Here is a 23,853-nt window from a genome sequence, read left to right on the forward strand (position 1 = left end):
GTGCAAAAAAAAAAAAAAAAATCTGCATTAAAATCCTTTGTTGGGATGCTTTACAGTTTCCACAGAACAGAAACTAAAATAACCTGTTATGCAATTAGTCACAAATACAGTCCTTGGGGGGTTTTTGCCCATATACATGAGTAGTATCTAAAACATGTTTTCTTTGTTGCAGCTAGGCCCTGTCACCACTATGCTTGGCTGAGCTCACAAATCTGTTGTAACTTGTAGCTTTCCTATCACTTCTTTGGCTCTGGCTCTCCTCCCCTGCTAAGGTTTGTTTCCTGGCAGTAATTAATACCTCCTGCCACTGTTATAGCTCCTGCTGCTGTTGAAACCACCATAGCCACCTTGGTTTCATGGTTTGGCTAAGTATTGGCTGCCACCCTCCGCAGGGGCCAGAACTTCTGCCTCCAAAGTTTCCTTCTTTCATGGGTCCAGACTTTGAAGATTGATCCTTGTAACTGCCAAAATCACTGTAGCCTGTACCACCTCCAGAATTGCTTCCATCATTATCAAATCTATTATAGCCATCCCCACTGCCACCATATCCACCACCAACACAGTTGCCACCAAAGCCACCTCCACCACTAAAGTGTCCTCCATGACCAGAGTTGTTCCCACCAAAACTGCCTCCAAAACTACTACCAAAGGCTCCAGAACCACATCAACCTTTGACTGGATGAAACACTAGCCATCTCTTGCTTAGATAGGGCTTTCCATACTTCACAGATGTGACCATTCACAGTGTAGTATTTCTGAATGACTATCTTGTCTACAGAGTCATGGTTATCAAAGGTTATAAAAGCAAAGCCTCTCTTTTTGCCACTGCCTCGGTCAGTCATGATTTCAGTCACTTCAGTTTTCCCATACTGTTCAAAATAATCTCTCAGGTGATGTTCTTCAGTGTCTTCTTCAATGCCACCAACAAAAATCTTTTTCACAGTTGAGTGGGCGCCAGGTCTTTGAGAATCTTCTCTCGAGACGGCCCTCTTGGGTTCCACAGCTCATCCATCCACCTTGTGCAGCCTTGCACTCATGGCTGCATCCACCCCCTCCACAGGCAAATGTGACAAACCAAAGCCTCTGGAGCACTTGGTATTTGGATCCCTCATTACCACACAGTCTGTGAGCGTTCCCTGTTGCTCAGAATGGCTCCTCAGTCATTGGTTGTTTCAAAGCTCAAAGCTCCGATGAAGAGCTTCCACAGCCGTTCAGGCTCTTTGGGAGACTCTGACTGAGAGTGATGGCAGTAGAAGGGGAGACGTCAACAGTGCTGACTCGTGGAATCTATGGGCAGAGAAGCAATTGAGACTTTAAAACAAGTAATTGCTATGTTGTCCCTTAATCTTGGGTTGTAGGCAGTGATTCTAAGATGGGTCTGTTTGTGTTATATTAAAAACTCACATTCCTTAATATACTACCAATCTCATCAGAAAAGTCTTGGGAACAGTATTAGGAAGTTGTCAAGCTCTTAGTGGTAAGTGCATATTTTCCAAAATTATGTTTTCACTTGAAAGCTTGAACGTTACCATTGGCAACAAAGTTGGTTTTCTTGAAATGACAGGCTCACTGTTAATTTTTGATTAAGTATCTGCCAAAATAACCAAGTCTAAATAATCATAGTTTGTTGGTTACTTTTTCAGGCAAAATGGTGTCTTATGAAAAAAAGTTAATTCAGCTCAGAACTCAAAAAAGTGCAGTTCTTTAAAACGACCAGTGGTCAGACAGCTGTCTATCTGTGGGCTCCACGTCCATAGACTCAACCAACCATGGGTTGAAAACATTCAAGGGGAAGAAATTCTAGAATGTTCCAAAAACAAAACTTGAATTTGCTTTCTGCTGGCATCTGTTTACATAGCATTTATATTGTATTGGATATTATAAGTAACCTAGAGATGATTTAAAATATACAGGGGAGCCATTATGCAACCTAAAAACTTAAATGTGGATTTCATCTACCTGTTTACACTTGACTATCCCGTGCTTTCTCCTGGAAAAAACTGGTGGAACATTTAAGTAGCTTTATAGTAGTAGTTTCTACACTACTATAGAAAACCATATATGTCATTAATCTGACATGTGTGTAAGCCAATTGTGCTTATGTTGAAATCCATAAAAATAATTCTGTGTTTATCTAGTCTTATAGGACATTTCTATTCAAGATTATACTTTAAGATGCATCCATATTTTTGTAAATAGCTGGGTCTCATACATCTTCACTGCTTTGTAATATTTGATTCAGTAAATATAACATCATTTATTGATCTGTTCCTTTATCAAAGGACATTTGTGTAGTTTCCAGCATTTTTTTACTGTTAGTGTTGCTGTTAAGAACCTTTTACATGTGTCTTCTTGTACACTTACATAATAATTTTTCTAAAATTTGTTCATAAGGGTAGAATTTTTGCTTTTCAGGGCATGTAGGCATTTAACTTTACAAGATAATGTCAACAGCTTTTCTGAAATAAATCCAAAATTATAGCCCCCCAAAAAAAGTATACAGGAGGATGTGCATAGGTCGTATGCAAATACTACATCATATTATATAAGGGACTTCAGCATTCTTAGATTTTGGTATCCATGGGAGTCCTGGAACCAGCCCTCCTCCCCACCCAGGACACTGAGGGATGACTGTATTTTTGTGTGCAACAAAAGTGCTTTAAGCAGATATCCTACTTTGTTCCACAGAATATTAGAAAGACCTGTATATAAAGGTTAAGATTTTTTTACTTCTTCATCAAGGACTTAAGTGAACCTTGCATTTTTTATCTACTATAAAGTGGTTACAGTTTGGTGCTACTGCCTTGATTTGCATGAATGCCTTTGGCAGTATTTCCATCAGTTGCTTTCGTACCATCAATGCAAATGTCAGCACAGTGAAAAAACGCAAATAGTATCTAAGTATTATTATGAAAATAACTGACCTCCTGGACTCCCTGAAAGGATCTCAGGGAGTCCTAGGGGTCAACAGAACACACTTTGAGAACTGCTCCATTAAAAGATCAGCCTGGATCACGGTTCCCCAACATACCTTCTCTGGAAAATACTAGATCTACCATATTTCAAAAAGGAGTTGAGTCAGTGCTTTGTTATAAATCCCACACATGGAGTTCCATAAAGATAAGTTATGTAGCCTCTTACTCTTCACCTGTTTCACATATATTAGCCCTTGCCCACAATATGCTTTCCAAGTAGGTAGGTCAAAGGTTGGTATCCCCTTTTGACCAAAAGGAAGAAATCTCAGAGGTGTTAAGTTACCTGCCTACAGTCCTTGTGCAAGTGAGAAGTAGGTTCGGGTCTGCTGCTGCTGCTAAGTCACTTCAGTCGTGTCCGACTCTGTGTGACCCCATAGATGGCAGCCCACCAGGCTCCTCCATCCATGGGGTTTTCCAGGCAAGAGTACTGGAGTGGGGTGCCATCACCTTCTCCAGGTTCGGATCTAGAAGCCTCAATTTCCCATTGTATTTACAGAACCCTTTTCATCACATTATATAGCCTCTGTTTGTTGGAGGTATTGACTGGAGAAAAGCATTGAATGGAGGAGTCCTGGAGGGCCTGGGCTTCTGACTCTTGGTCTCTAGTTGAGAACTATGGCTAAAGACCCGGCCTCCAACTTGGACCAGAGGGTTAGGAGAGCTCGGGACACAGTCAGCTGCTTGTTGGCAGTCCCCTGTGAGTTTGCTGAACTTAACTAGTTATCTGTGGCTTTCATAATCTCTATCCATTTTCCTAACCAAAAAGTTAGGGGGGAAAAAGGATCTGTATCTCTAGTGGAAGTCTTCTGTTCTGTAGGTCATTTGTTTATAAAATACATGTAAAACTGTCTCGGATTACTCATGGACTTAAAAGTTTGCTGCAAGTAAAAATTGAATGCTTTGCTACCAGACAACTTTAATAAAATAAAAACTTTTTTTTTTTTTTAAGAAAAGGCAGCCCCTAAAAATTAGCCTCTAAAAATACAAGCCTCCCCCCCAAAAAAAAGTGTGTTTGTAGTTATCTGTGTGCAAATCTCAAACTCATGAAGGTTTGTTTTACCTGCTGCTTCACCAGGTTTTGATGAATTAACCTGCCACTGTGGTGCATCGGTGATCTACCCTCCAGTTCCCTGTGGCACCAGGCCCCCTGAGTGTACCCGGACCTGTGCCAGAGTCCATGAATGTGACCACCCAGGTGGGTCCCATCTGCTTGCCTCCACACCTCACAGCCTGCCCACACTGTGTCACTTAGGGTATCGCATGGTGGTCTTCAGGGCTTCCCTGGTAGCTCAACAGCAAAGAATCTATCTGCAGTGCAGGAGCCACGGGTTCCATCCCCGGCTGGGGAAGATCCCCTGGAGGAGAGCATGGCAACCCACTCCAGTATTCTTGCCTGGAGAGGCCCACAGACAGAAAAGCCTGGCAGGCTACGGTCCCTGGGGTAACAGAGAGTCAGACACGACTGAGGGACTCAGCACAGCACAGGATAGCTTTCACTGCTTTCAGGTCACACCGTCGTGGCTGCTGCTTGTTCCCTGTGCTCAGGCTGCTTCTGTGAAGAGGGGTCTGTGATCTGGGCCACAGCTGGGAATGACAGTGCGTTTCATTGCTTTACCATGTGGGCGTCAAACACACCCAGAATGTCGGGAGAAGCCCCAGCTAGTCTTGTCTTCCTTTTTGTGGCCTCCACTTTCGGTGCATATTTCAAAGTGAAGCATCTTTTTATAAAATTAAAAGTAATTTCAGTTTTGTTGTAGATGCAACATATATAAAAAGAAAAAAGTAAAATCAAAGATTGAAATTAAATCTTATGTAACCTTTTAAGAATTATGCCTTCCTATGTATTTTTCGGACTTCCCTGGTGGCTCAGACGGTAAAGAATCTGCAATGCGGTAAATCCACCTGCAGTGCGGGAGACCTGGGTTCAGTCTCTGGGTCAGGAAGATCCCCTGGAGAAAGGGCATGGCAACCCACTCTAGTATTCTTGCCTGGTGATTTTTCAGGGCCTTTTTCCATGGGCAAAAATATATATTTGCATTTTTTCCCTAAAATAAAAGTGGAATTTTATTGAACTTATTTTAAGTAATAGATTTTTTTCTCTCTTATTACTGTAATTTTAATCTGTCTCCTTATCAATAAATATTTTTCTAGATGATAGTGGGGTGTGCCGTTACATGGATAGTCCATAACTGATTCAGTCAGTCTCATATTGCTGGACATTTGTTTCCAGTTTTCCTGTGATAGACTGCTGTAGACACCAGACCAGTAGCTACCTGACATCACCCACTTTCTTTCCAGTGTAGTCACTGGCTTTCCCCTCGGACTGTATCTGGCCCATCATTTCCTTTTTTGTCACGTCCCAGAGGCAAACCTGATATAACTTAAGTCATCAGATTTGATCCTTACAGTAAATCTGGCCATATGATTGAGACTGATGAAACAACCAGTTCTTAATTTTTTTAAGAGTGAAGAAGAATTAAGTAAATTCCTTATGAAGTGAGAAGTCCCTCCTTCCCTGGAGACCTTAAGATGACCCTCCCAGCTTAGCTTGTGAGTGGTGTCCATGCCACTGTGAAGTTAATATTCAAGCAGACGCTCAGCACACTCACTCACACTCACTTCTTTATAGTCACTTGTAGATGTTGAGATGAAGTCCAGATCCTGCTGATGAATGTCCATAGTGAGAACTTAGCCATTTGTGATTTGTTTTGTTTTAGCCTGCTTTCATTCAGCATTCACTTTTCTTGAGCATTTGTTGTATATGCAGCATGCTGTCAGACATAGAGGGAAGTTCAGAGGAAGAAAACAATAACCCAGGACCTGAAGGGGGCTCTGTTGTTTCTGGGAGGAAGAAGATGGTAGTTGAGTACATTTGCCACAACCAGCCATTGCATGAAGATGGGCAGATAGCATTGCAGCAAGCCATCTGCCTCAGAACCAAGAGGTCAGGGAGAGCAAGAGAGCTCAGGGCAGGGAGGGGTCAGCCACAGAAGGCTGCGTTGTAGGGGATGAGTTTGAATGAACTGCCTCTTTCAGGCAGTAAAGACATTGAAAGGAGTCAGAGGAAGCATGTTAGATGAGGTAAGTAACCAAGATGTCTGAACAGAGGGGAGCTGTGTACGGGAGGACCACAAGCATGACTGAGTAATGTGCACAGGCCATGTGGCCGTGCCTCAGGACATGGGGTGGGCCAGCTGCCCCCTTCTCTGCTTCTGTGTCTCTCCCCCCTCAGCTGGGTTTCTTTTTCCCATGCTCATCTTTCAGCCCTTTAATATAAAGCCAACTACTTTTACTTTCCAGTGACCATTTTAAAAAGTACTTTTAGCTCCTAAATATAAAAGTTCCATGTCAAATGCTATTATAATATGTATAATAGTTTGTGTGGTGTTATTTGAACATAATTCCCGATTTTACCTTTCTCTTTCTCCAGTGTATCATTCTTGCCATAGTGAGGACAAGTGCCCTCCTTGTACTTTCCTCACTCAGAAGTGGTGCATGGGTAAACATGAGGTAAGCTTTCTCTAAAGTGGTTCATTGTTCCAACCAGAGGTTTATTGTTGGATTTCGTTAAGAGGATTAGCCTCATTGTTTCTCAAAGTAAATAGGCTCCAAAGCAGCAGAGATTTGCTATTGCCACTTTTTTTTTTCTTTTTTTTTTTTTATCATTGAGGTATAGTTTGCATAAAATAAAATTTACCCTTTTTTAGCATGCAGGTCTATGAGTTTTGACACAAGCAGTCATATAGTCATGTCACCACCACCACAGTCAAGATGTGGAACAGGTCATTCACCCCCACATACTCCTTCATGTCCCTTCAGAATTACTCTCCCCTTTCCTCCAGCGCCGGTAATCAGTTATCTGTTACCTGTCCTAACAAAGTCTGTTGCCTTTTCATGAGGTCACATAAATGGAACCATGCAGTCAGCATTCTTAGACTATTCTGCTCTCATTTTTAATCTGGTTACAGTGAAATGAGACTCAGCTAGTAGGCCCTGAGAACATGAGCTGTGTTCAGAGATAGCGTCCAGGTTAGCTAGCATGGGTAGGGGTTGCCAGTCTAGGGAAAAGTGTTACAGTGAGAACATCCCAAGAGTGCACGTGGGCTCCCTGCCAGTTACCACCAATCCTTCTCTCTACTCCTTTCACAAATTTCCATCCTGCTTACGGGCCAAATGCCTTCCTCCCCACTAACCTCCCCTTCCCCACTGCCACCACCATGAAGGATTGTCATGCTTATTCTTAGCATCTAAGCTGTATTTGGCACTGCTGACTATAGACCCTTTGAAACAATTTTTAAATTTCTTTAATTTTAAAAAGGCATATTCACTGTAGACTGTTAATATAGTTTTGCTACCCAGAAATACTCTTATTAAACATTCCGGTGTGTAGATTTCAGGCATGTGTATCACATATTATCCTCTACTGTATGAAGATTATACTGTTTTGTAACCTGCTTTTTTTACTTCATAACATGTTGGCCAACATTTCTTGAAACTCTTGACAACTGTGACAACATGCTTTCAGTATTCTTATCTTGATGGACATATTTTTCTCCACTTATTTCCTGTCAGAGGTTCTCAAGTCATAATCCTTAGTATTTATTCTTCCTCTGAAAAATCTTACTTCCTCTGAGAGTAACCATTCTGAGAGATCCATGTGTTACCATTGTGTTGTTGGACTTCAGTCAGCAAATATTTACTGCATGCCTGCTCTGTACTAGGCAGCTGGCTGGGTTCAGGTGAATGAGAAGTGAACCATGGGGGCTGGCCCTGCCCTGGTGGAGCCTTCATTGTGGGGCAGAAAGCAGATGAATGAGCAGTCGATTATAGGTACAGCCGTGTGGGAAGTACAGAGTACTGAAGGGACCCCTACCCAGGGAATGTCTTCCTGGAGGAAGTAACATAAGTAACCTGAAGGACGATGAGAAGATAGGCAGGTGATGTGGGCAGGAGCAGCACAGGGCACAGCGTGTGCGCGGATTAGCCCAGTGGTAAAGTAACGGAGCGTTTAGTGACTGGGAATACCTTCCGCCAAAATACCGAATCCACAGCAGGGATGTGCTAGGCTCTGGGGCCCTAAGACTTTGAGCGGATACATGAGAGTAATCTTTGGTCCCGCAGGAGTAAAATCCCAGCATCTTTCTCCTAGAGTGAGGAATCCTGGGTGGAAGGCAATTTCTCAAGAAAAAATGACTTGGTGGTTCCATGGCCTGTTGCCTCTAAATTTTTTTTAATGATGGAGCTATTTAAAACTATGGAGACCAGGAGTTGGGAGATGTGAGGAGAGCTGAGTATTTAATTACATAAAACTGCCCTCCAGCAGTCCGGAAACCATGAGCCAGGGTGCCCCCACCCCCAGGGTTTCTGTCAACTCAATACCCTAGCTGTTTACAGAGTTAGAAGATCCCTGACCCTCCCAGTGAGTCATAGCATTTTCAGATACTCCCTAGTTATCTGGTTGCACATGCTTGTTACTCACCTTGGGAAGTTTATGTTGCAAGTCACACACTCAGCTGCTAAAACAAATCCTTTCAAACCGTAACAAGCATTATTAAATAAAGCTCAGGTTTATTTTCTTTTCAAACTAACCTTTCAGACTTTGAAAATCAGCCTGATTTTAAAAAAAAATTTTTTTTTTAAATATACTGATTATGAACATTCAGAAATGTTTAAATAGGAAGTTAAAACCCACCCCAGATCCTGAATGGAGATGAGAACCCGGCTACTTCTCTCCTAGTTACGAAGCAACATTCCCTGTCACCTGGTTGATATCTCTTGTGGACTACCCTGCGGGGCCGCGCTGCCGTGTGGGATGCACAAGTGTCAGAGGCTCTGTCACAAAGGAGGATGCCTGGGGGACGAGATCTGCAAGCAGCCCTGCACCGCCTCCAGAGCCGACTGTGGCCACCCGTGCATGGCGCCCTGCCACCGCAGCCTGCCTTGCCCCGTCACCGCCTGCAAGGCCAAGGTGCGGAGTCCTGGCTCCAGTGGGGTGTTGGCTGTGGTCCTGGCGCTGCTAGTGAGTCTAGAACTGCCTGCAGAGGCACCTCGGCACACATCCTAATCGGGGGTCGTTGGTTACAAGGAACTGCAGGTTAACAAAGAGAAAGGTGGACTTCTGTCTCCCAAGCTTGAGATGGCCTTTTAGTTCAGAAAGTACCCACTGCCACCTGACCAGTCTCTGCCTCCCTTTGATCGAATTCTCAGGAGAGACTTTTGATTGCCCACTCCATTCATTCAGCAAGTATTTTAAGTGTCTGTTTTGTATAAGATGTTATGCTGTATAGATGCTGGAGCTCTACCAGTGAACAGGAGACACATGGTTCCATTAATCAGATGGACAGATACTAACTAGTTACTCAGGTAGTTACCCGTGACTCTGCTAAGGATTGTGAAATAGTTACACCCTTGCAGGGGTTGCACAGGAACATGTGAGTGGGGGACTTAACTGTTCTAAGGGATGAAGCAAGGTCTCCCCTGAGGAAGTGAAAGTGGAGGGATGAAGTGGAGTCGATCAGACGTCAGCTGGTCCTGGGTCAAGTGTCTACCTCTGCTTTGGTGGTAGAAGCTTCATTCTAGGCCTGCCCCTTCAGGCTGGATTAAGGACAGGAATAATCCCCAATAAGGGGCACTGTACACCTGGCGCTTCCTCCTAGCATGTCAGCCACCGCCTTGTTAGTTTGCATGTGTGGTTAGCGCCTCCATCCTGGAGAGGAGCCTTTCCCTGTCTCTGTGTTCTCTGCCAAGGTTTGATTCGAGAGAGGCTTTAAAAACAAACCTGCCCATTCACATGTTTTCCGTGGGCTGAAAGCTGCTCCATGTTCATCTTATTTCAGATAGAGCTGCAGTGTGAATGTGGACGAAGAAAAGAAATCATGGTTTGCTCAGAAGCATCCAGTACTTATCAAAGGTTAGTGCTACTTAAATGTTAACAATTGGTAGGCCTAGGTAAAGGATATACAGGAGTTTATTATAGGATCTTTGCAACTTTTAAGGAAAGTTTTTAAAATAAATTTTGAATCTAGTTTTTCAGGTTCAAAGAAAAAGTACTGGTTTTTGTACCTTATTACCTTCCCTAACCTTAATTTGTAAACCATTTTATTTCTCCTCCTCCTTCCTCTCTCTCTACCTCTGGTCTTATTTCACCATGAGATCAGAAGGGAAGATGTCCTGAGGTTGCATGAATTGCTTTCATGTCCCACCATTTGTGGTGGCACAGCCAGGCCCTGTGCTCCTACTGGAGTGTGGGGGTTTCTGGCTGTTCTGTGGGTTGTCTTTACAGCCTCCTGAAATCTTGGGATCTGTGTGGTCACATAGGGATCTGAATACAGGGGTGGAGATGATAGGATGGATGGATGAATAGGTGCAGAGATATCATCTTGGAGATGCAGAGATGCATAGATGTGTCATAGAGGTGGGACTTCAGGAGTATGCAACATGAGATTGACTGTGAATACCCACTGAGTGCCCGGATTGGCCCAGATGTTCAAGGGGGTGCTAAGGAATTGATTACCTCATTTCCTATGGAGCTGTTTAGACTGAGATACCACGTAAATGTGTGGATAGTTACAATAAATGGGCTTCCAAGGCTACACAGATTGTCAAGAGGCAGATTTTTCTTGAAAGACATATTTTGTGTTCCTGGTGTGAGGAGATTCTTGTGAAACTGCAGTGCCTTTCTTCCCTTTCTTTTTTGTACTTCAGAATAGCTGCTATTTCCATGGCCTCCAAAATAACAGACATGCAGCTTGGAGATTCAGTGGAGATCAGCAAGTTGATTACTAAGAAGGAAATTCACCAAGCCAGGTAATTTAAAAAATGTGTAGCTGTGCCTTCTTTCTCGCATTAGACTTAATTTCCAGAGGGCAGGAACCATTCACTTGTGTCAGTCCCTACAGTAAAGCCTTGTACACACAGTATTCAACAGACCTCTGACATTAAGAGGCCACACCCACTCCAGTGCAGTGAATCCTACTCAGGACACAGCTAAGACCAGAGGAAGCATTTCTGGGCCTCACTCCAGATAGTAGCCAGAGAAAGCAGAGACCTGGGCATGTACATTTTAACCTGCAAGAGAACAGAAAGGTGGCTGTGTCAAGAGAGGGAGAGGGGGCTGTCAGAGGGCTGCTGGGAGCATGTGGGGAGCTGAGCAGCCTCGGGACACTGAAGTCCTTCTAAGGCCTGCCCACCTGTCCTTGAGAGGGACCTCATCCAGCCATTGTTTGACCATCCAAGAGTTTATTGCTGAGTGGTGACAGTGGTTTAGTCACTAAGTCGCGTCCCACTCTTGTGACCCCATGGACTGTAGCCTGCCAGGCTTCTCTGTCCTTGGGATTCACCAGGCAAGAATACTGGAGTGGATTGCCATTTCCTTCTCCAGGGGATCTTTCTGACCCAGGAATCGAACCCCAGTCTCCTGCATTGCAGGCAGATTCTTTACCAGCTGAGCTACTCAGAGTAGGAGCTGTGAAACCTGCAGTCTCACTTAATTTTTTCTTTGTTTCTCAAGGCTGGAGTGTGATGAGGAATGTTCAGCCTTGGAAAGGAAAAAGTAAGTAGTTTGAACTACGATTTATCTAATTGTCTTTGAGCTCTGTGAAGTTAGTGGGAGGGAGGAACCCTTCAAGCATTCATTCAGCACCTGCTCTGAGTCTTTTGCTGCTATTGGGGAGCAGAAGAAATTCAATCATCAAGAATTGAAGTGCCTAAGGATAAACCAGTTGGGTGATCTCAGCATGTTTCTGAAACATGAGCTTAAGTGGTTTCGGGCAAGTATAAACATTACATGCCCCACAGCGTACTAATTCAGGGACTGGCAGACTTCCTGATTCCAATGGAGATAAGAGGCTTAAAATTTTTTAATGAACCTTTATGTTGAAGTATAACATACATATAGATCAAAACTATCCAGATCAGTGAGTCATCACAAATTGAATACATTGGTGTAATCAGCAATGAGGTCAAGATATAGAAAGTTTCCAGAAGCTGTTCTTACACTCCACTGAGATAGAACCTGTATCCTGACTTCTGACAGTTTAGATTATTTTGTCTGTTTTTGGACTTTAATGAAATCATGTGGGTGGTATTTTTGTCTGGTTTCTTTCATTATATTTGTGATATTTGTTGCATATAGCAGTATTTTGTTTGTTTTCATTCCTGAACAATATTTATTTTATTTTAATATATCATCACTTATCTATTCTATAGTTAATAGATTACATGTATTGTTATTGGTATTGGGCTCTGTAAAGAACATCCTTGTACTAGCTTTGCTGTATATATGTACTCATTCCTACTGGATAATAAACTCAGGAGTAGAATTGCTGATTAATAAGGTACATGTATTTTCAGCTTCTGTTGATTCAGCCAGTGTTAAAAATGGTTGTAACAAGTTACACTCCCATGAACAGGGTCGTATTTCCCATGGGTCTCTGCTTGTGTCAGCACTTGGAATTGTCAGTCTCTTAAACTTTAATCCATTTTTGTAGATGTATAACTGGATATCACTGAGCTTTTAATTTATGTTTCTCTGATGACTGGTGAGGTTGAACACCTTTTCGTATGTTTATTGGCCATTTGGATATCCTCTTTTGTGAAGTACCAGTTCAGGTCTTTGCTTATTTTTTAATTGTATCATCTGTCTTCTTCATATCGATTACTAGGAATTCTTTATATATTTTGGATATGAGTCCTTTGTTTTATTTGAGAAGGAAATGGTAACCCTCTCCAGTATTCTTGCTTGGGAAATCCCATGGACAGAGGAGCCTGGTGGGCTACAGTCCGTGGGGTCGCAAGAGTCAGTCGTGACTTAGCAACTAAACCACCACCTTTATATTTTTAAGACCCAGCACAACCAAAAATAAATAAATTTTTTAAAGGAGAATAAATTTATTTATTTTTGGTTGTGCTGGGTCTTCACTGTTGCTTGTGAGCTTTGAGCGGTGGCTAGCAGGGGCCACTCTACATTGAATAAGAATCAGTTTGTTGCAGTGCATGTATTTCTCATTGCACTAGCTTCTCTTACGGAACACAGGCTCTAGGCACGTGGCTTCAGTAGTTGCAGCTCACAGGCTTTAGAGCACAGGCTTGGTAATTGTGGCTCAAGGGCTTAGTTGCTCTGACGCATGTGGAATCTTCCTAGACCAAGGATTGAACCCATGTCCCCTGCATTATCAGGCAAATTCCTATCTTCTGTACCATCAGGGAAGTCCTGTTTTGTATATTGTTGTTTCTCACACTCTGTGCATTCACTTTTCACTCTCCAAATGGTGTCTTAATAAATAGAAATTTCTAATTTTAATGTAGTTCAGTTTATCAATCTTTTCCTTAGTTAATAGTACATTTTATAGCTTGTTCAAGAAGTATTTGTCTATCCTGAGGTCATATTGGTATTCTGTGTTATTGTCTAGGAACCTTATTTTACCTTTCACATTTAGAACTATAGTTGACTTGGACCAATTTTTTTTTTTTAATCATAGTATAAGGAGGGTTCATGATTCCATTATTTTTTTTTCAAACAAATGTTCACTTGACTAATATCATTTATCAAGAAATCCTTTTCTTAGTTTGCTGCAGTGCCACCTTTGTCTTAAAGCAAGTAGTCATGTTGCATATGGATTATTTCTGAGTTCATTCTGTTCCATTGTGTTAGTATCACATTATCTGAATTATTGTACCTTTATAACAAGTCTTAAAAAGTGGTAGCATGTCTCTTCAAACATGGTCCTTCTTCAAGATTGTCTTGGCTATTCTTGGCCATTTGCATTTCCATTTAAATTTTAGAAATAGGTTATCAATATCTGCAAAAAAAAAAAAAAAAAACTGGGATTTTAATTGAGCTGGTATTTATAGATCAGTCTGGGAAGATTTGGTACTTTTGTAATATTGAGGCCTCTCGTCCTTGAGCAAAGTATATCCTTATATTTAGTCATGTTTTCTTTTAATGATATTTTTATAGTGTTCTGTATATAGATTTTGTACATCTTTAAGTAGATTTGTTCTTTGCTGTTTGATGTTTTTTGACGCTATTATAAATGGTATTTTTTTCTTGTTATCACTTTAAAATTTTAATTCTCTAATTGCTTGTTGCTGGCATGTAGGAATACAGTTGATATTTGTTGACCAGTATTCACAACCTTGCTAAATTACTTATTTCTAATAGTTCATCTGTAGCTTCTTTTGGATTTTGCATGTGCACAATCATGTCCTCTTCTAATTTATTTCTGATTCTTAACTTTTTTCTTTTTCTTGGCATATCACACTGGCTAGGCCTCCAGTACAGTATTGAATAGAAGGTAGTGATAATAGATATTTCACTACTGTCTATAATGTTTGTTGTAAGTTATTTGAGTATATTCTTTATCAGATTAAGGGGCATTTATTCAGTGCCTGACAAACTTTCTAGTTCCAACAGAGATTAAAGGTATAGTTCTGTGAAAATGTTTATATTTGGAGAATTTAGGTGAAGAGTATGTAGGAGTTTATTGTAATTTTTTTTGGCTGCACTGGGTCTTTGTTGCTGTCTGTGGGCTTTCTCTAGTGTGGCAAGCAGTGGCCTCTCTTGTTGCAGAGCATGGACTCTATAGAGTGTGCACGCTTCAGTAGTTGTGGTCCACAAGCTTAGTTGCCCCGCAGTGGCATCTTCCCAGACCAGATTCGAAGCTGCTCTGGACCACTAAGGAAGTCCCATTGTAATATTCTTGTAACTTAACCATTCTTTGAAATTTTTTCAAGATAGAGTTAAGCAGAAACAAATAAATGCAGACAAGTGCAGTCTTGTTTTACCTAGAAGTGCAACTTTGAACAATTGTTAACAATACCTTTTTAGATGACTAAATGTGTAGATGGTAATATGATTAATAGCACTGCCCACATTTCCTTTGGTTTGACCCTTATGGTAACTTTGTAATAATTTCTATTCACAACTCTTGTCCTTTAAGAACTGTCACATTGTTCTCTGCTGCAGTCCAGAGATTTCAAAAATGCTGTAGTGAATGCATAGAAGGCCTCCAAAACACAGAGATGCACCTTTGTGTAGTTGAGACAGTATTGTACAGCAGTTAGAGCAAACCATAGCTCTAGAGTTAGACTGCCCAGAATTGAATCTTAGCTTCACATACATAGCTGTGTGACTTTGGACAAAACACATTATCCCTCTAAGCTTTAATTTTCCCATGTATGTGTGAATAGTGAGTGATAATAATAGTATCTACCTCCCTGAGTTGTTATGAGGGTTAATACAGTAAAACTAATGATATACATAAAACTCTTGGCACAAGCCTAACACATAGTAGATGCTCAGTAAATGAAAGTTATTGATTAGAACTAGCTATTTCTGGAAGCCTTTTGAATTTCTCTTCAATCTTCGAACAATGACATAATGACCCTCACTATATAAGGATTCTTTCTTACTCACAGACCTGAAAAAAAAAAAAAGACATGTGGATTTGAAAAGGAAAATGCCATCTAAAGTTGCAAATACATGATCCATTGTAGAAATAGAAAACTGCCAGACCAAATTCATCCCACAGTTATGTTTTATTGGTGTATACGTTTGAATTAGTGGCCAACTAATCAAAACATTAAAAGATCTCCCCCTCTAGGAATTCTCTTGAAAATATGAAAACTAAACCACTGGTAAAAAATTAGAAAACCACCCCACTCCAGTACTCTTGCCTGGAAAATCCCATGGATGGAGGAGCCTGGTAGGCTGCAGTCCATGGGGTCGCTAAGAGTCGGACACGACTGAGCGACTTCACTTTCACTTTTCACTTTCATGCACTGGAGAAGGAAATGGCAACCCACTCCAGTGCTCTTGTCTGGAGAATCGCAGGGACCGGGGAGCCTGGTGGGCTGCCATCTATGGGGTCACACAGAGTTGGACACAACTGAAGCGACTTAGCAGCAGCAGCAACAATAAACCAAATTCTTATGGGCATTAAGCTTGTAAGAGATCCCTGTCTCCTTGTAAAGGAAAACTGTATAAATGCTAAACTGAATTTTAACTATCTTTAAAAAAAAAAAGGACATAACCAGGTGTTGGTGAGATGCCATAAGACTCATACAACTGCCGGTCAAAGCACAAACAGCGTTCTGGAACTCTTGGACCATGATGATCTGGGTCTCAGGTCCATACTATTAATGCAGTTATTGCCACACCTGGAAACATTTTCCAGAGAAATAATCTTAAAAGATTTTTGCTCAGAGATATTGTGTTACTTATCATATTGAAAAACTGGGGGAGTGTTCTAGGAACCTAAATGGGGAATGCTTATGTAAATTGTGGGACATATAAAATTAGAAGATTATGCAGCTGTTAATACAGGGAGTGTGAAAATCAAACAGTAATATGAGAAAAGCTAAAAAAGATTCAGAGTTTCATGTACTGCTTAAAATTATAGAAGAAAAGTATGAAAGGAAGTACATTAAAATTAACTTAGCGCTTATGTTGTTAATGGAATTCTTTATTTTGTAGACTTTCTGTAGAGTGATGTTAATTTTAGTATTCTCTTTCTACTTTATTCATCTGATGTTCAGGTGAAACCTCAGGAAATCTTTCCCACTGACCATCCCCAGTGCGCGCCCTCCCTCACCCTTCTCTTCACCAGACGATGAGTCTCCAGTGTCAGCCTACAGCTTGCTCAGAACCATCTAGATGTATCTTACTTACTTTGTTCTCTGAAGACAATTCAGTGTCTTGTCCCAAGTTGTTCTTATTCTCCTGAATAATCAGGTTTACTGAAATGAGATGATTAATGTATAAAAAACAGAACCTGGTGGGCACTCTGTTACTATGAGATAATTTTCCTCCCCCTCCTTTCCTTTCATTTATACACTTCACTCTCTTTCAGGAGGTTAGCAGAGGCATTTCATATCAGTGATGATTCTGATCCTTTCAACGTACGTTCTTCGGCGTCAAAATTCAGTGACAGTTTGAAAGAAGATGCTAGGTATGTGACTTGATACCTACTTTCTTAAGTGTGGCTTACCAGATGTTTGCTCTTTTAAGATATGCAGTCCTCTGTGGTTGAGCCAGTTTATATATTTATATATCTATTATAAGAAATTATATGGTACTTAATAAGTCATTCTCTTGGTTTCTCAAAATGTCCCATTGAAGAGTTGAACTCGGGAGGGGTGTGTGTGTGTGTGTTTGGCCCCTGTGATAGGAGCTGGGGCCCTTCAAGGGTTGGACTAGCTTGCAGTGAAGGGCCTCTGGGCACGTTCCACCTCTGCCCATCCAGGTCTCTGTCACGTGGGTGGTCCTCACTTGGGTGATAACAGGTCTTATTTTCCTCTTGTCTCCTGGCCCTCTGATGACTGTTTCTCTTTCTGTCTTCTCTCTTCTCATAATTGTTTTCTTATTACTTTCTCTTCCTTTGCTCCATCACATTCAGCCTTCTGTTATCTGACAGTTCCTGCCTGGCCTCTGCAATTTTCCTGCCCACATTGTCCATTTTCTGCACTGTATAGGCAGAGGGTGGATGGAAGGGATCTCAAAAGAGCAGAAACAAAATTAACTGTGACTATTTCTCATTTCAGGAAGGACTTAAAGTTTGTCAGCGACATTGAGAAGGAAATGGAAGCCCTCGTGGAGGCCGTGAATAAGGTTGAAATCAAAATATCCAGCTCTACATGTTTCTAAGGCCAACTTGATTAAAAAAAAAAAATCATTAAAAATAAATAAATAAATTAAAAAATAAAAAAATAATAAAAAAAATCAAGTCCCAGAAACACTGTCAGTGTAAAGTAGTTGTAGGAAAAAGTCACAGCTGCCTTGAGGATCCTTACCTTTCTCCAAAGCCCAGCCATTATAGCATTCATGGAAGCTCTAGCCTGGTTCAGGAAAGATACTTGCAATAATATTAAATGTAAATACACATCCTAGCCCTGTGCCTAAGAATGGGAGGAGACACTCTGGATGAAGGGGATTCAGTAGGGATACTTAGGAAGACATGCTAACTCCTCAGATCTCTGATGAGCTTCCATGGTGGCTCAGTGGTAAAGAACCCGCCTGCCAGTGCAGGAGATGCAGGTTCTCCCTGGGTCGGGCAGAGCCCCTGGAGGAGGAAATGGCCACCCATTTTATTCTTGCCTGGGAAATCCTATGGACTGAGGATCCTGGTGGGCTACAGTCCATGGGGTTACAAGAGAGTCCGACGTGACTGAGTACGCACACACAGAGATCTCTGAAGGACTGTTGTATGATTGGACTCACTGGTTCTTATTACCCCAAAGGCAGGAAAGAATATGTTGGGCAAAGATATAAAGTTGAAGGAGTAGAGTTGAACAGTAATGGTATCAGTTCCTTCAAGAGAGGGAAGCCTGTCCTGGAGACAGCCGGAGATGTCGAGGAGGTGGCTTTAAGCGAAAAAGCCCCTCATGTAGTCAGCAGCAGCCAGCCCTGCGGTGACTGCCTCTTCATTCAGAGGGCATGTGAGTGAGGCAGAGATGGCTCCTTTGGCTCCACATCTAATGAAAATAGGTTTCCCTCCCGCTGTCTACTCGCCCTGTGCCCTGCCTCCCTTCTGTTCCCACTTCCCAGCAGGATACTAGCACAAGGGAGAAAATGGAATCATTGTTCCCCTCCTAATTAGGAAACCTGAGCAGATGCAGTTCTCTGCTAGCATGTCTCTGTAAATTCAGAATTTTTAGTGTGGAGTGTACAAGTGTTTTGTAACTCTTCGGTTTACTTAGTCGTTTCTTGAGAACATCACTCCCCAGTTAGAGGCCCTGTGGGAGCAACCATTGCGCTGCCCATGCTCAGTTCACTTGCCCGCTGTCCCCCCGGCTCCAGCCAGCTGCTGCCACGTGGCTCACAGAGGAGATGCAGGAGTACATCCCGTGCCCTTCCCCGCCCCTGACCCTTGCCCCGCAGGCAGTGAATTGCTGTGTGCCATGGGCCTCCCATCCCAAACTCAGTCACCTCTTTATTGACCCAGGCTGTTCCAGGACAGTGGGAAGGACCTCTGTAGGCATAGCCTGTTTTCAAAATGCTGTTTACCAGTCAGTCTTCTTTTCCCTCCATACAGGGGAAAAATAGTAAGAAGAGCCACTGCTTCCCTCCCATGAACAGAGACCACCGCCGGATCATCCACGACCTGGCCCAGGTGTACGGCCTGGAGAGCGTGAGCTATGACAGTGAGCCGAAGCGCAACGTTGTGGTCACTGCGGTCAGGTGGGTGGATCTCGCCGTCACGGGAAACTGCTCGGTGGGGCGCACTGGACCTGAGAAGCTGGGCTGGTCAGTGACGAGGGCAGGAGGGCTGCACTAGTCATTGGTGCCTCCTTGGTCCTGGCCTTGGGCTGTTGTTTTTCTTACTTCCTTCTTTGGAAGATTAGGTGAAAAGTCTGCTTCTGGGCAAGCCATTCTGACTGATCTAAGGCTCTGAACCAGAGAGTAAAGCCCATGCCTCAGACCTCAGAGCAGACATACCTAGAGCATATTTCACATCAGATCCATCCCTTGTTCCCTTGTATCCTCCTGGCATCGTGGAAACAGAAAGAGTACTGGCCTGGGACTCAGGGCATCCTCTGTGAAGAGTGTTTGCCATTAGAGGAGACTGAAGCAGGAGTGTGGGCAAGGAGGGGACTGCAGGACCTAGGATCACTGTCTGAATCTGGAGGAGTTGGAAGAACCTCCCAATAAAGAAGACTCAAGTGAGATTAGAAGAAGAAGGTAGTGGGCCCAGCAGAGGTAGATGAAAGGGATGAGGATTAATCAAAGGTGACAGGTCATATCAGAGAGAGCCCTGCAGCGTCACATTAAGAGTCATGGATTCAAGACAGCTGGATTTCTAGCTGTCTGCCTGTCTCTACAAACAGTTCTCACTTTTCAATACTTTGTGTTCTGACTTCACAGAGGGAAGTCCATTTGTCCTCCTACCACACTGACAGGTGTACTCGAAAAGGAGAATCAGTCACGGCCTCCACCACCGATTGCTCATCACAGACAGACAGACAAGTAAGGATTCTTTAGCTGCTTCCCCAAAGGGCCCTGTCTGTTCAGAGATGCCAGCGAGGAGTGAACTGCCCTGGGCTTCACTAGTCATTGGTGCCTCCTTGGGTCTGGCCTTGGGGTGTTGCATTCAGATATATGATGTTTGACTGGGATGCCGGACACATTTGTTCATGCCAGAGGGGTCCCAGGTTTGCTGTTGGTAATGCCTGCTTGCCCTCCAGGGAGCAAAGTCACTAGCCGTGATTTCCATGGTATAGATGGTGACACTGGGAAATGGATTCAGTCTGCCACACCAGGTGATGTGGGAACATCTCACAGTTCACAACAGTTACTCTGGAGATGGAAGTGGGATTCTAGGGGGCCATTGGCAGTGAAGGGGGAAACTTTCGTGTTTTGCTCTGCTTACATATGGTTTGAACCATTTTTCCATATGCTCGTGATTAAAGAGAAAAGAAAACCGCATGAGCAAGCAGCAGGTCTGGCAGGTGTTTTCTCAGCCAGGAGCAGAGAGGGGTCGTCATCCTGCCTTCCCTTCCCAGGAGGGGACCAGCTGCCCTACGGGACAAGGCCACCTAGCTGGCAGCTGTTGGGAACCCAGTGGGGTCTCTCCTCCTGCTCTGGCCTTCCACACAGAAGCTCTCCAGAGCCTCCTACACCTCTGGAAGGGTGGGTAGGGAAATGTACAAGGTCACCAGGAGGGTCCTAGCCATGTCTGTTCCCTTGGAACTGATCGGGACAGCTCAGTGTTGCCCACTGGGCACAGCGTCAGCCAGGAGCTCCTGGGGCCAAGTAGCTCTCAGGACCAGCCCCACTCCCACCCTGGGGAAAGACTTTATTATGGAAAAATTTTAGAATAGAAAGAATAGTGTTAATATATTAATATAAACTCCTGTGTACCCTTCACCAAATTCTAACAGTTACTTGTTCATATGGACCTCACTGTCTTAGCAGAGTCTCACACATGGTAAAGAAGCTGACCCTTCACTTACTGAAACCTGCCTGAATTGGTCTCCCTCAAGCAAGAAAAGATTGCTCATTCTGTGTTTGCTTTTCAGGAATCCTGGGAGCAGCAATTTACAGAAGATAGCGAAGGAGCCAGTAATTGACTACTTTGATGTCCAGGACTGAGGAGATCATGACACACTTAGGAAAAAAAAAATGATTGGGTGTGATGGAGATTTTTTCCCCGCAGATAAATCATGCTTGTTCCCAACTGCCTGGTGGACTCACACAGCTCACCTACTGTCTTGACCTTGATACATGCAAACCACGATTGTGTCAGAAATCCCCTTGTCCTCTCTGCTGTGTGTAAAGTGTCTCACTGTCTCACTATTGCCAGATCTCTGACTGGATGATCACTAGCGATTCAGCTGAATTTGCACAGGCTCCTCACACCATCACCGTAGTCAAACCGGAATTTTAACCTGAAAATGTCACTTAGTCATGGCCTCAGATGTCCATCCAGTTACCCATCCTCCTCCTGACAATGCCTTGCATTTTTAATCCAAAGTGATCACTATCTTCTGAAAGACAAAGGCTAACTTCTCAGTCCAAAATTCCAAAAAATGGCTTGGTACACCATATCTGAAGTCAGGTGTGCGGTTAAACCCAGCTGTCTTTTGCCAAAAGCTCTGCCTGGTCTACCTAGCTAAACTTATCTGAGCGGTGTTCAGTAGCATCAGTTCAGACCTAGGAGAGGGTTCGGGGGACCTGTCTTCCAGAATCTACAGGGGCCTCTTAGCATTGAGCCTGTGCAGTGACAGGTTCCCTCTCTACCATGATGATGGAGGACATAGCATGAGCTCTTCCTCCCACTGGTTCACACCGCGGCCTCTGTGCACTGACCTGTGCAGGCATAACCCCTCCTCTCTGGTTGAGAAGGAGTCTCCTGGGCACCTACCTTTCCCATGTCACTTTCTCCCAGGCCTGCAGCGACTGTATTGGTTTTCCCTATCTCTGAGCTCTGGACTTCTGTTTGCATATTCCAAAAACTATGTGAATGGTCCAGGGCTTATGCCAGCATGCCCCCAGAGGCATTCTTCAGGCTCCTATAAGGCAGGTGTGGCGACAGTCACATTAGTTCAGCCCTCTTTGCGTTGGTACATCTTCAACATGGAGGCCAGACTTCCAGCAGCTTCATTCTGCTCCAGAAAAGCCACAAACCCCGAGCAACAGAAGGAGAAATGAGAAGTGATGTCACAAAACTGGCACTTAGTTTTACCAGGAAAAGCAGGGCTGCCCTTTGGTGCTGACCCAGGCACTCTGCCTTGAAAGACATCAGGTCCAGCAGGAGGGGTGGGAGGGTGGGGACAGGTGACTGGAGGGAGGAGACAGGGCCACACCTCTCCTTGAGCCCGTTTAGCAGAGAGTCAGTGGCCCCACACCCAATAGGGGCCTCATAAGCATCTGTTTCATCTTGCAAGCAGTGGGTTGAGTGGCTGAGCTGTGCTGCGAGAGCATCTCCACACCTGCAGGAGGTGGAGACCTGATCTCAGCTCCAGCTCTGCCATGGGGCACCCTGCTGCTGCCTGATGGAGTCGAGCTACCGCCTTCCTCACCAGAGTCCTGAGGATCAAGTGAGATAATGTACATGGAGGTGCCTGAGCTGTTACACGTGCTGAAACTAGTATTTGGAAAATAGTTAGGCCTCTTTCTCCATCATTCCAGCCAAGTAAAGGATTAGAATGCTAGCCACCCACTTATGGTGAACACATGTGTCCCTGCCCATGCCGGGCTGTGCTTGGCTATGGGGAACAGACATGGCCTGCTCTTTTGCACTTAGTAATTCAGAGGGGCCCTCATACCAGAGGAAATAAGGTGAGAGTGTTTGGTCTGGCACAGATTGGTCATCTGTTTATTAAAAGCTGAGGAGCCGTGCAAGGAGTTTTTTGTGGCATGCTAGGAGGGAGTCAGCCCTCATGTCTGGGGGAGCGACCCCTGGATGGGGAAGGAAAACAGAAGAAAGCATTTGAGCTGAGTCTTGAGATGGCAGACTGCCATTTGGAGGAGAGAGGCATTCCAAGTGAAGGTAAAGGGCCTGAGACAAGCCCAGGGCTGTGGTTTGTGGGAGTTTTGAGGAAGGGTTGGTTGTCCAGAGTGGGCAGACGACTGGAGGGACAGGTGATGAAGCTGGAGAGGTGGACGGGAGTCAGTTTGTGGGGAGCCATTGAGGGATTCTCAGCAGAACATCACAGCTGGACTTAAAACTGAGGGCAGGAAGTGGCAGAGGTCTTTTGTAAAGGCCCGGATACTGTAGGCTTTGTGAGTTTCTGGTGTGGCTACCCCAAGTCTGCCTTGGTAGTGTGGACTAGCCCCAGACAGTAAGTATGGGCATGAGTGTGACCCTGGTCTTGACACTTCATAGACATTAAATCAGAACTTTATAGAATTCTAACATGTCAGAAAATAATATTTTTATATTTTTCCAACCATTTAGAAATGAAAGAACTATAACTCGTGGGTTGTATTCAGTATAGAAGTAGGCAGCAGGCTGGCTTTGGCCAGGACCTTAGTTTGTCTACTCTGTTCTGGAGCAGCCACTCAGAGGGTGTCAAAGGGTTTAGAGGGCTAATTGAGGCAAGAAAGCAGCCCAAAGCTGCCAGAGTGATGCAGATGAGGGGAGGAGGTGGTGGGAGCTGGTGCTGCAGAGGGGAGAAGTCAGGAGATCTAGGAGGGAGCACAGGCTGCTGGTTAGCAGGGAGCCAGACCCCCTCAGCATAGGGGGGCTGGTTCTCATGGGTTTGGTGGATTCCCCACTAAGCAGTGCCCTTAGACCAAATCTTGCAAATCTAAGTAAATTACGCTGTGTGGGCTAAAAGGAAAAACACCTCTACTTCGTACATGAAGGAGGGGACTGTGGGCACCAGGACCCCACTTTTGCTCCCTGAGAATCCAATGGTATCTTCCTGCCCCTCCAGC

The 23,853-nt window shown here is 43.8% G+C and overlaps 1 protein-coding gene across 2 annotated transcripts in view; it reads left to right on the top strand.

Moving 5' to 3' along the window:
- Positions 1–21,269, top strand: part of LOC120866238 (transcriptional repressor NF-X1) — a 65,230-nt gene extending 43,961 nt beyond the window's left edge. For both annotated transcript variants that reach the window (XM_040243819.1, XM_040243828.1), the window contains exons 14-24: positions 4,051–4,170; positions 6,406–6,485; positions 8,713–8,943; positions 9,812–9,885; positions 10,680–10,781; positions 11,485–11,526; positions 16,826–16,924; positions 17,517–17,583; positions 19,007–19,152; positions 19,837–19,938; positions 20,991–21,269. In XM_040243819.1, coding sequence (XP_040099753.1) covers positions 4,051–4,170; positions 6,406–6,485; positions 8,713–8,943; positions 9,812–9,885; positions 10,680–10,781; positions 11,485–11,526; positions 16,826–16,924; positions 17,517–17,583; positions 19,007–19,152; positions 19,837–19,938; positions 20,991–21,063 — 1,136 coding nt within the window. In that variant the 3' untranslated portion in view covers positions 21,064–21,269. The remainder of the gene's footprint in view (positions 1–4,050; positions 4,171–6,405; positions 6,486–8,712; positions 8,944–9,811; positions 9,886–10,679; positions 10,782–11,484; positions 11,527–16,825; positions 16,925–17,516; positions 17,584–19,006; positions 19,153–19,836; positions 19,939–20,990) is intronic.
- The last annotated feature ends 2,584 nt before the right edge of the window (positions 21,270–23,853 follow it).

The sequence above is a fragment of the Oryx dammah genome, unplaced genomic scaffold, assembly GCF_014754425.2.
Source record: "Oryx dammah isolate SB20612 unplaced genomic scaffold, SCBI_Odam_1.1 HiC_scaffold_1, whole genome shotgun sequence".
Taxonomy (NCBI): domain Eukaryota; kingdom Metazoa; phylum Chordata; class Mammalia; order Artiodactyla; family Bovidae; genus Oryx; species Oryx dammah.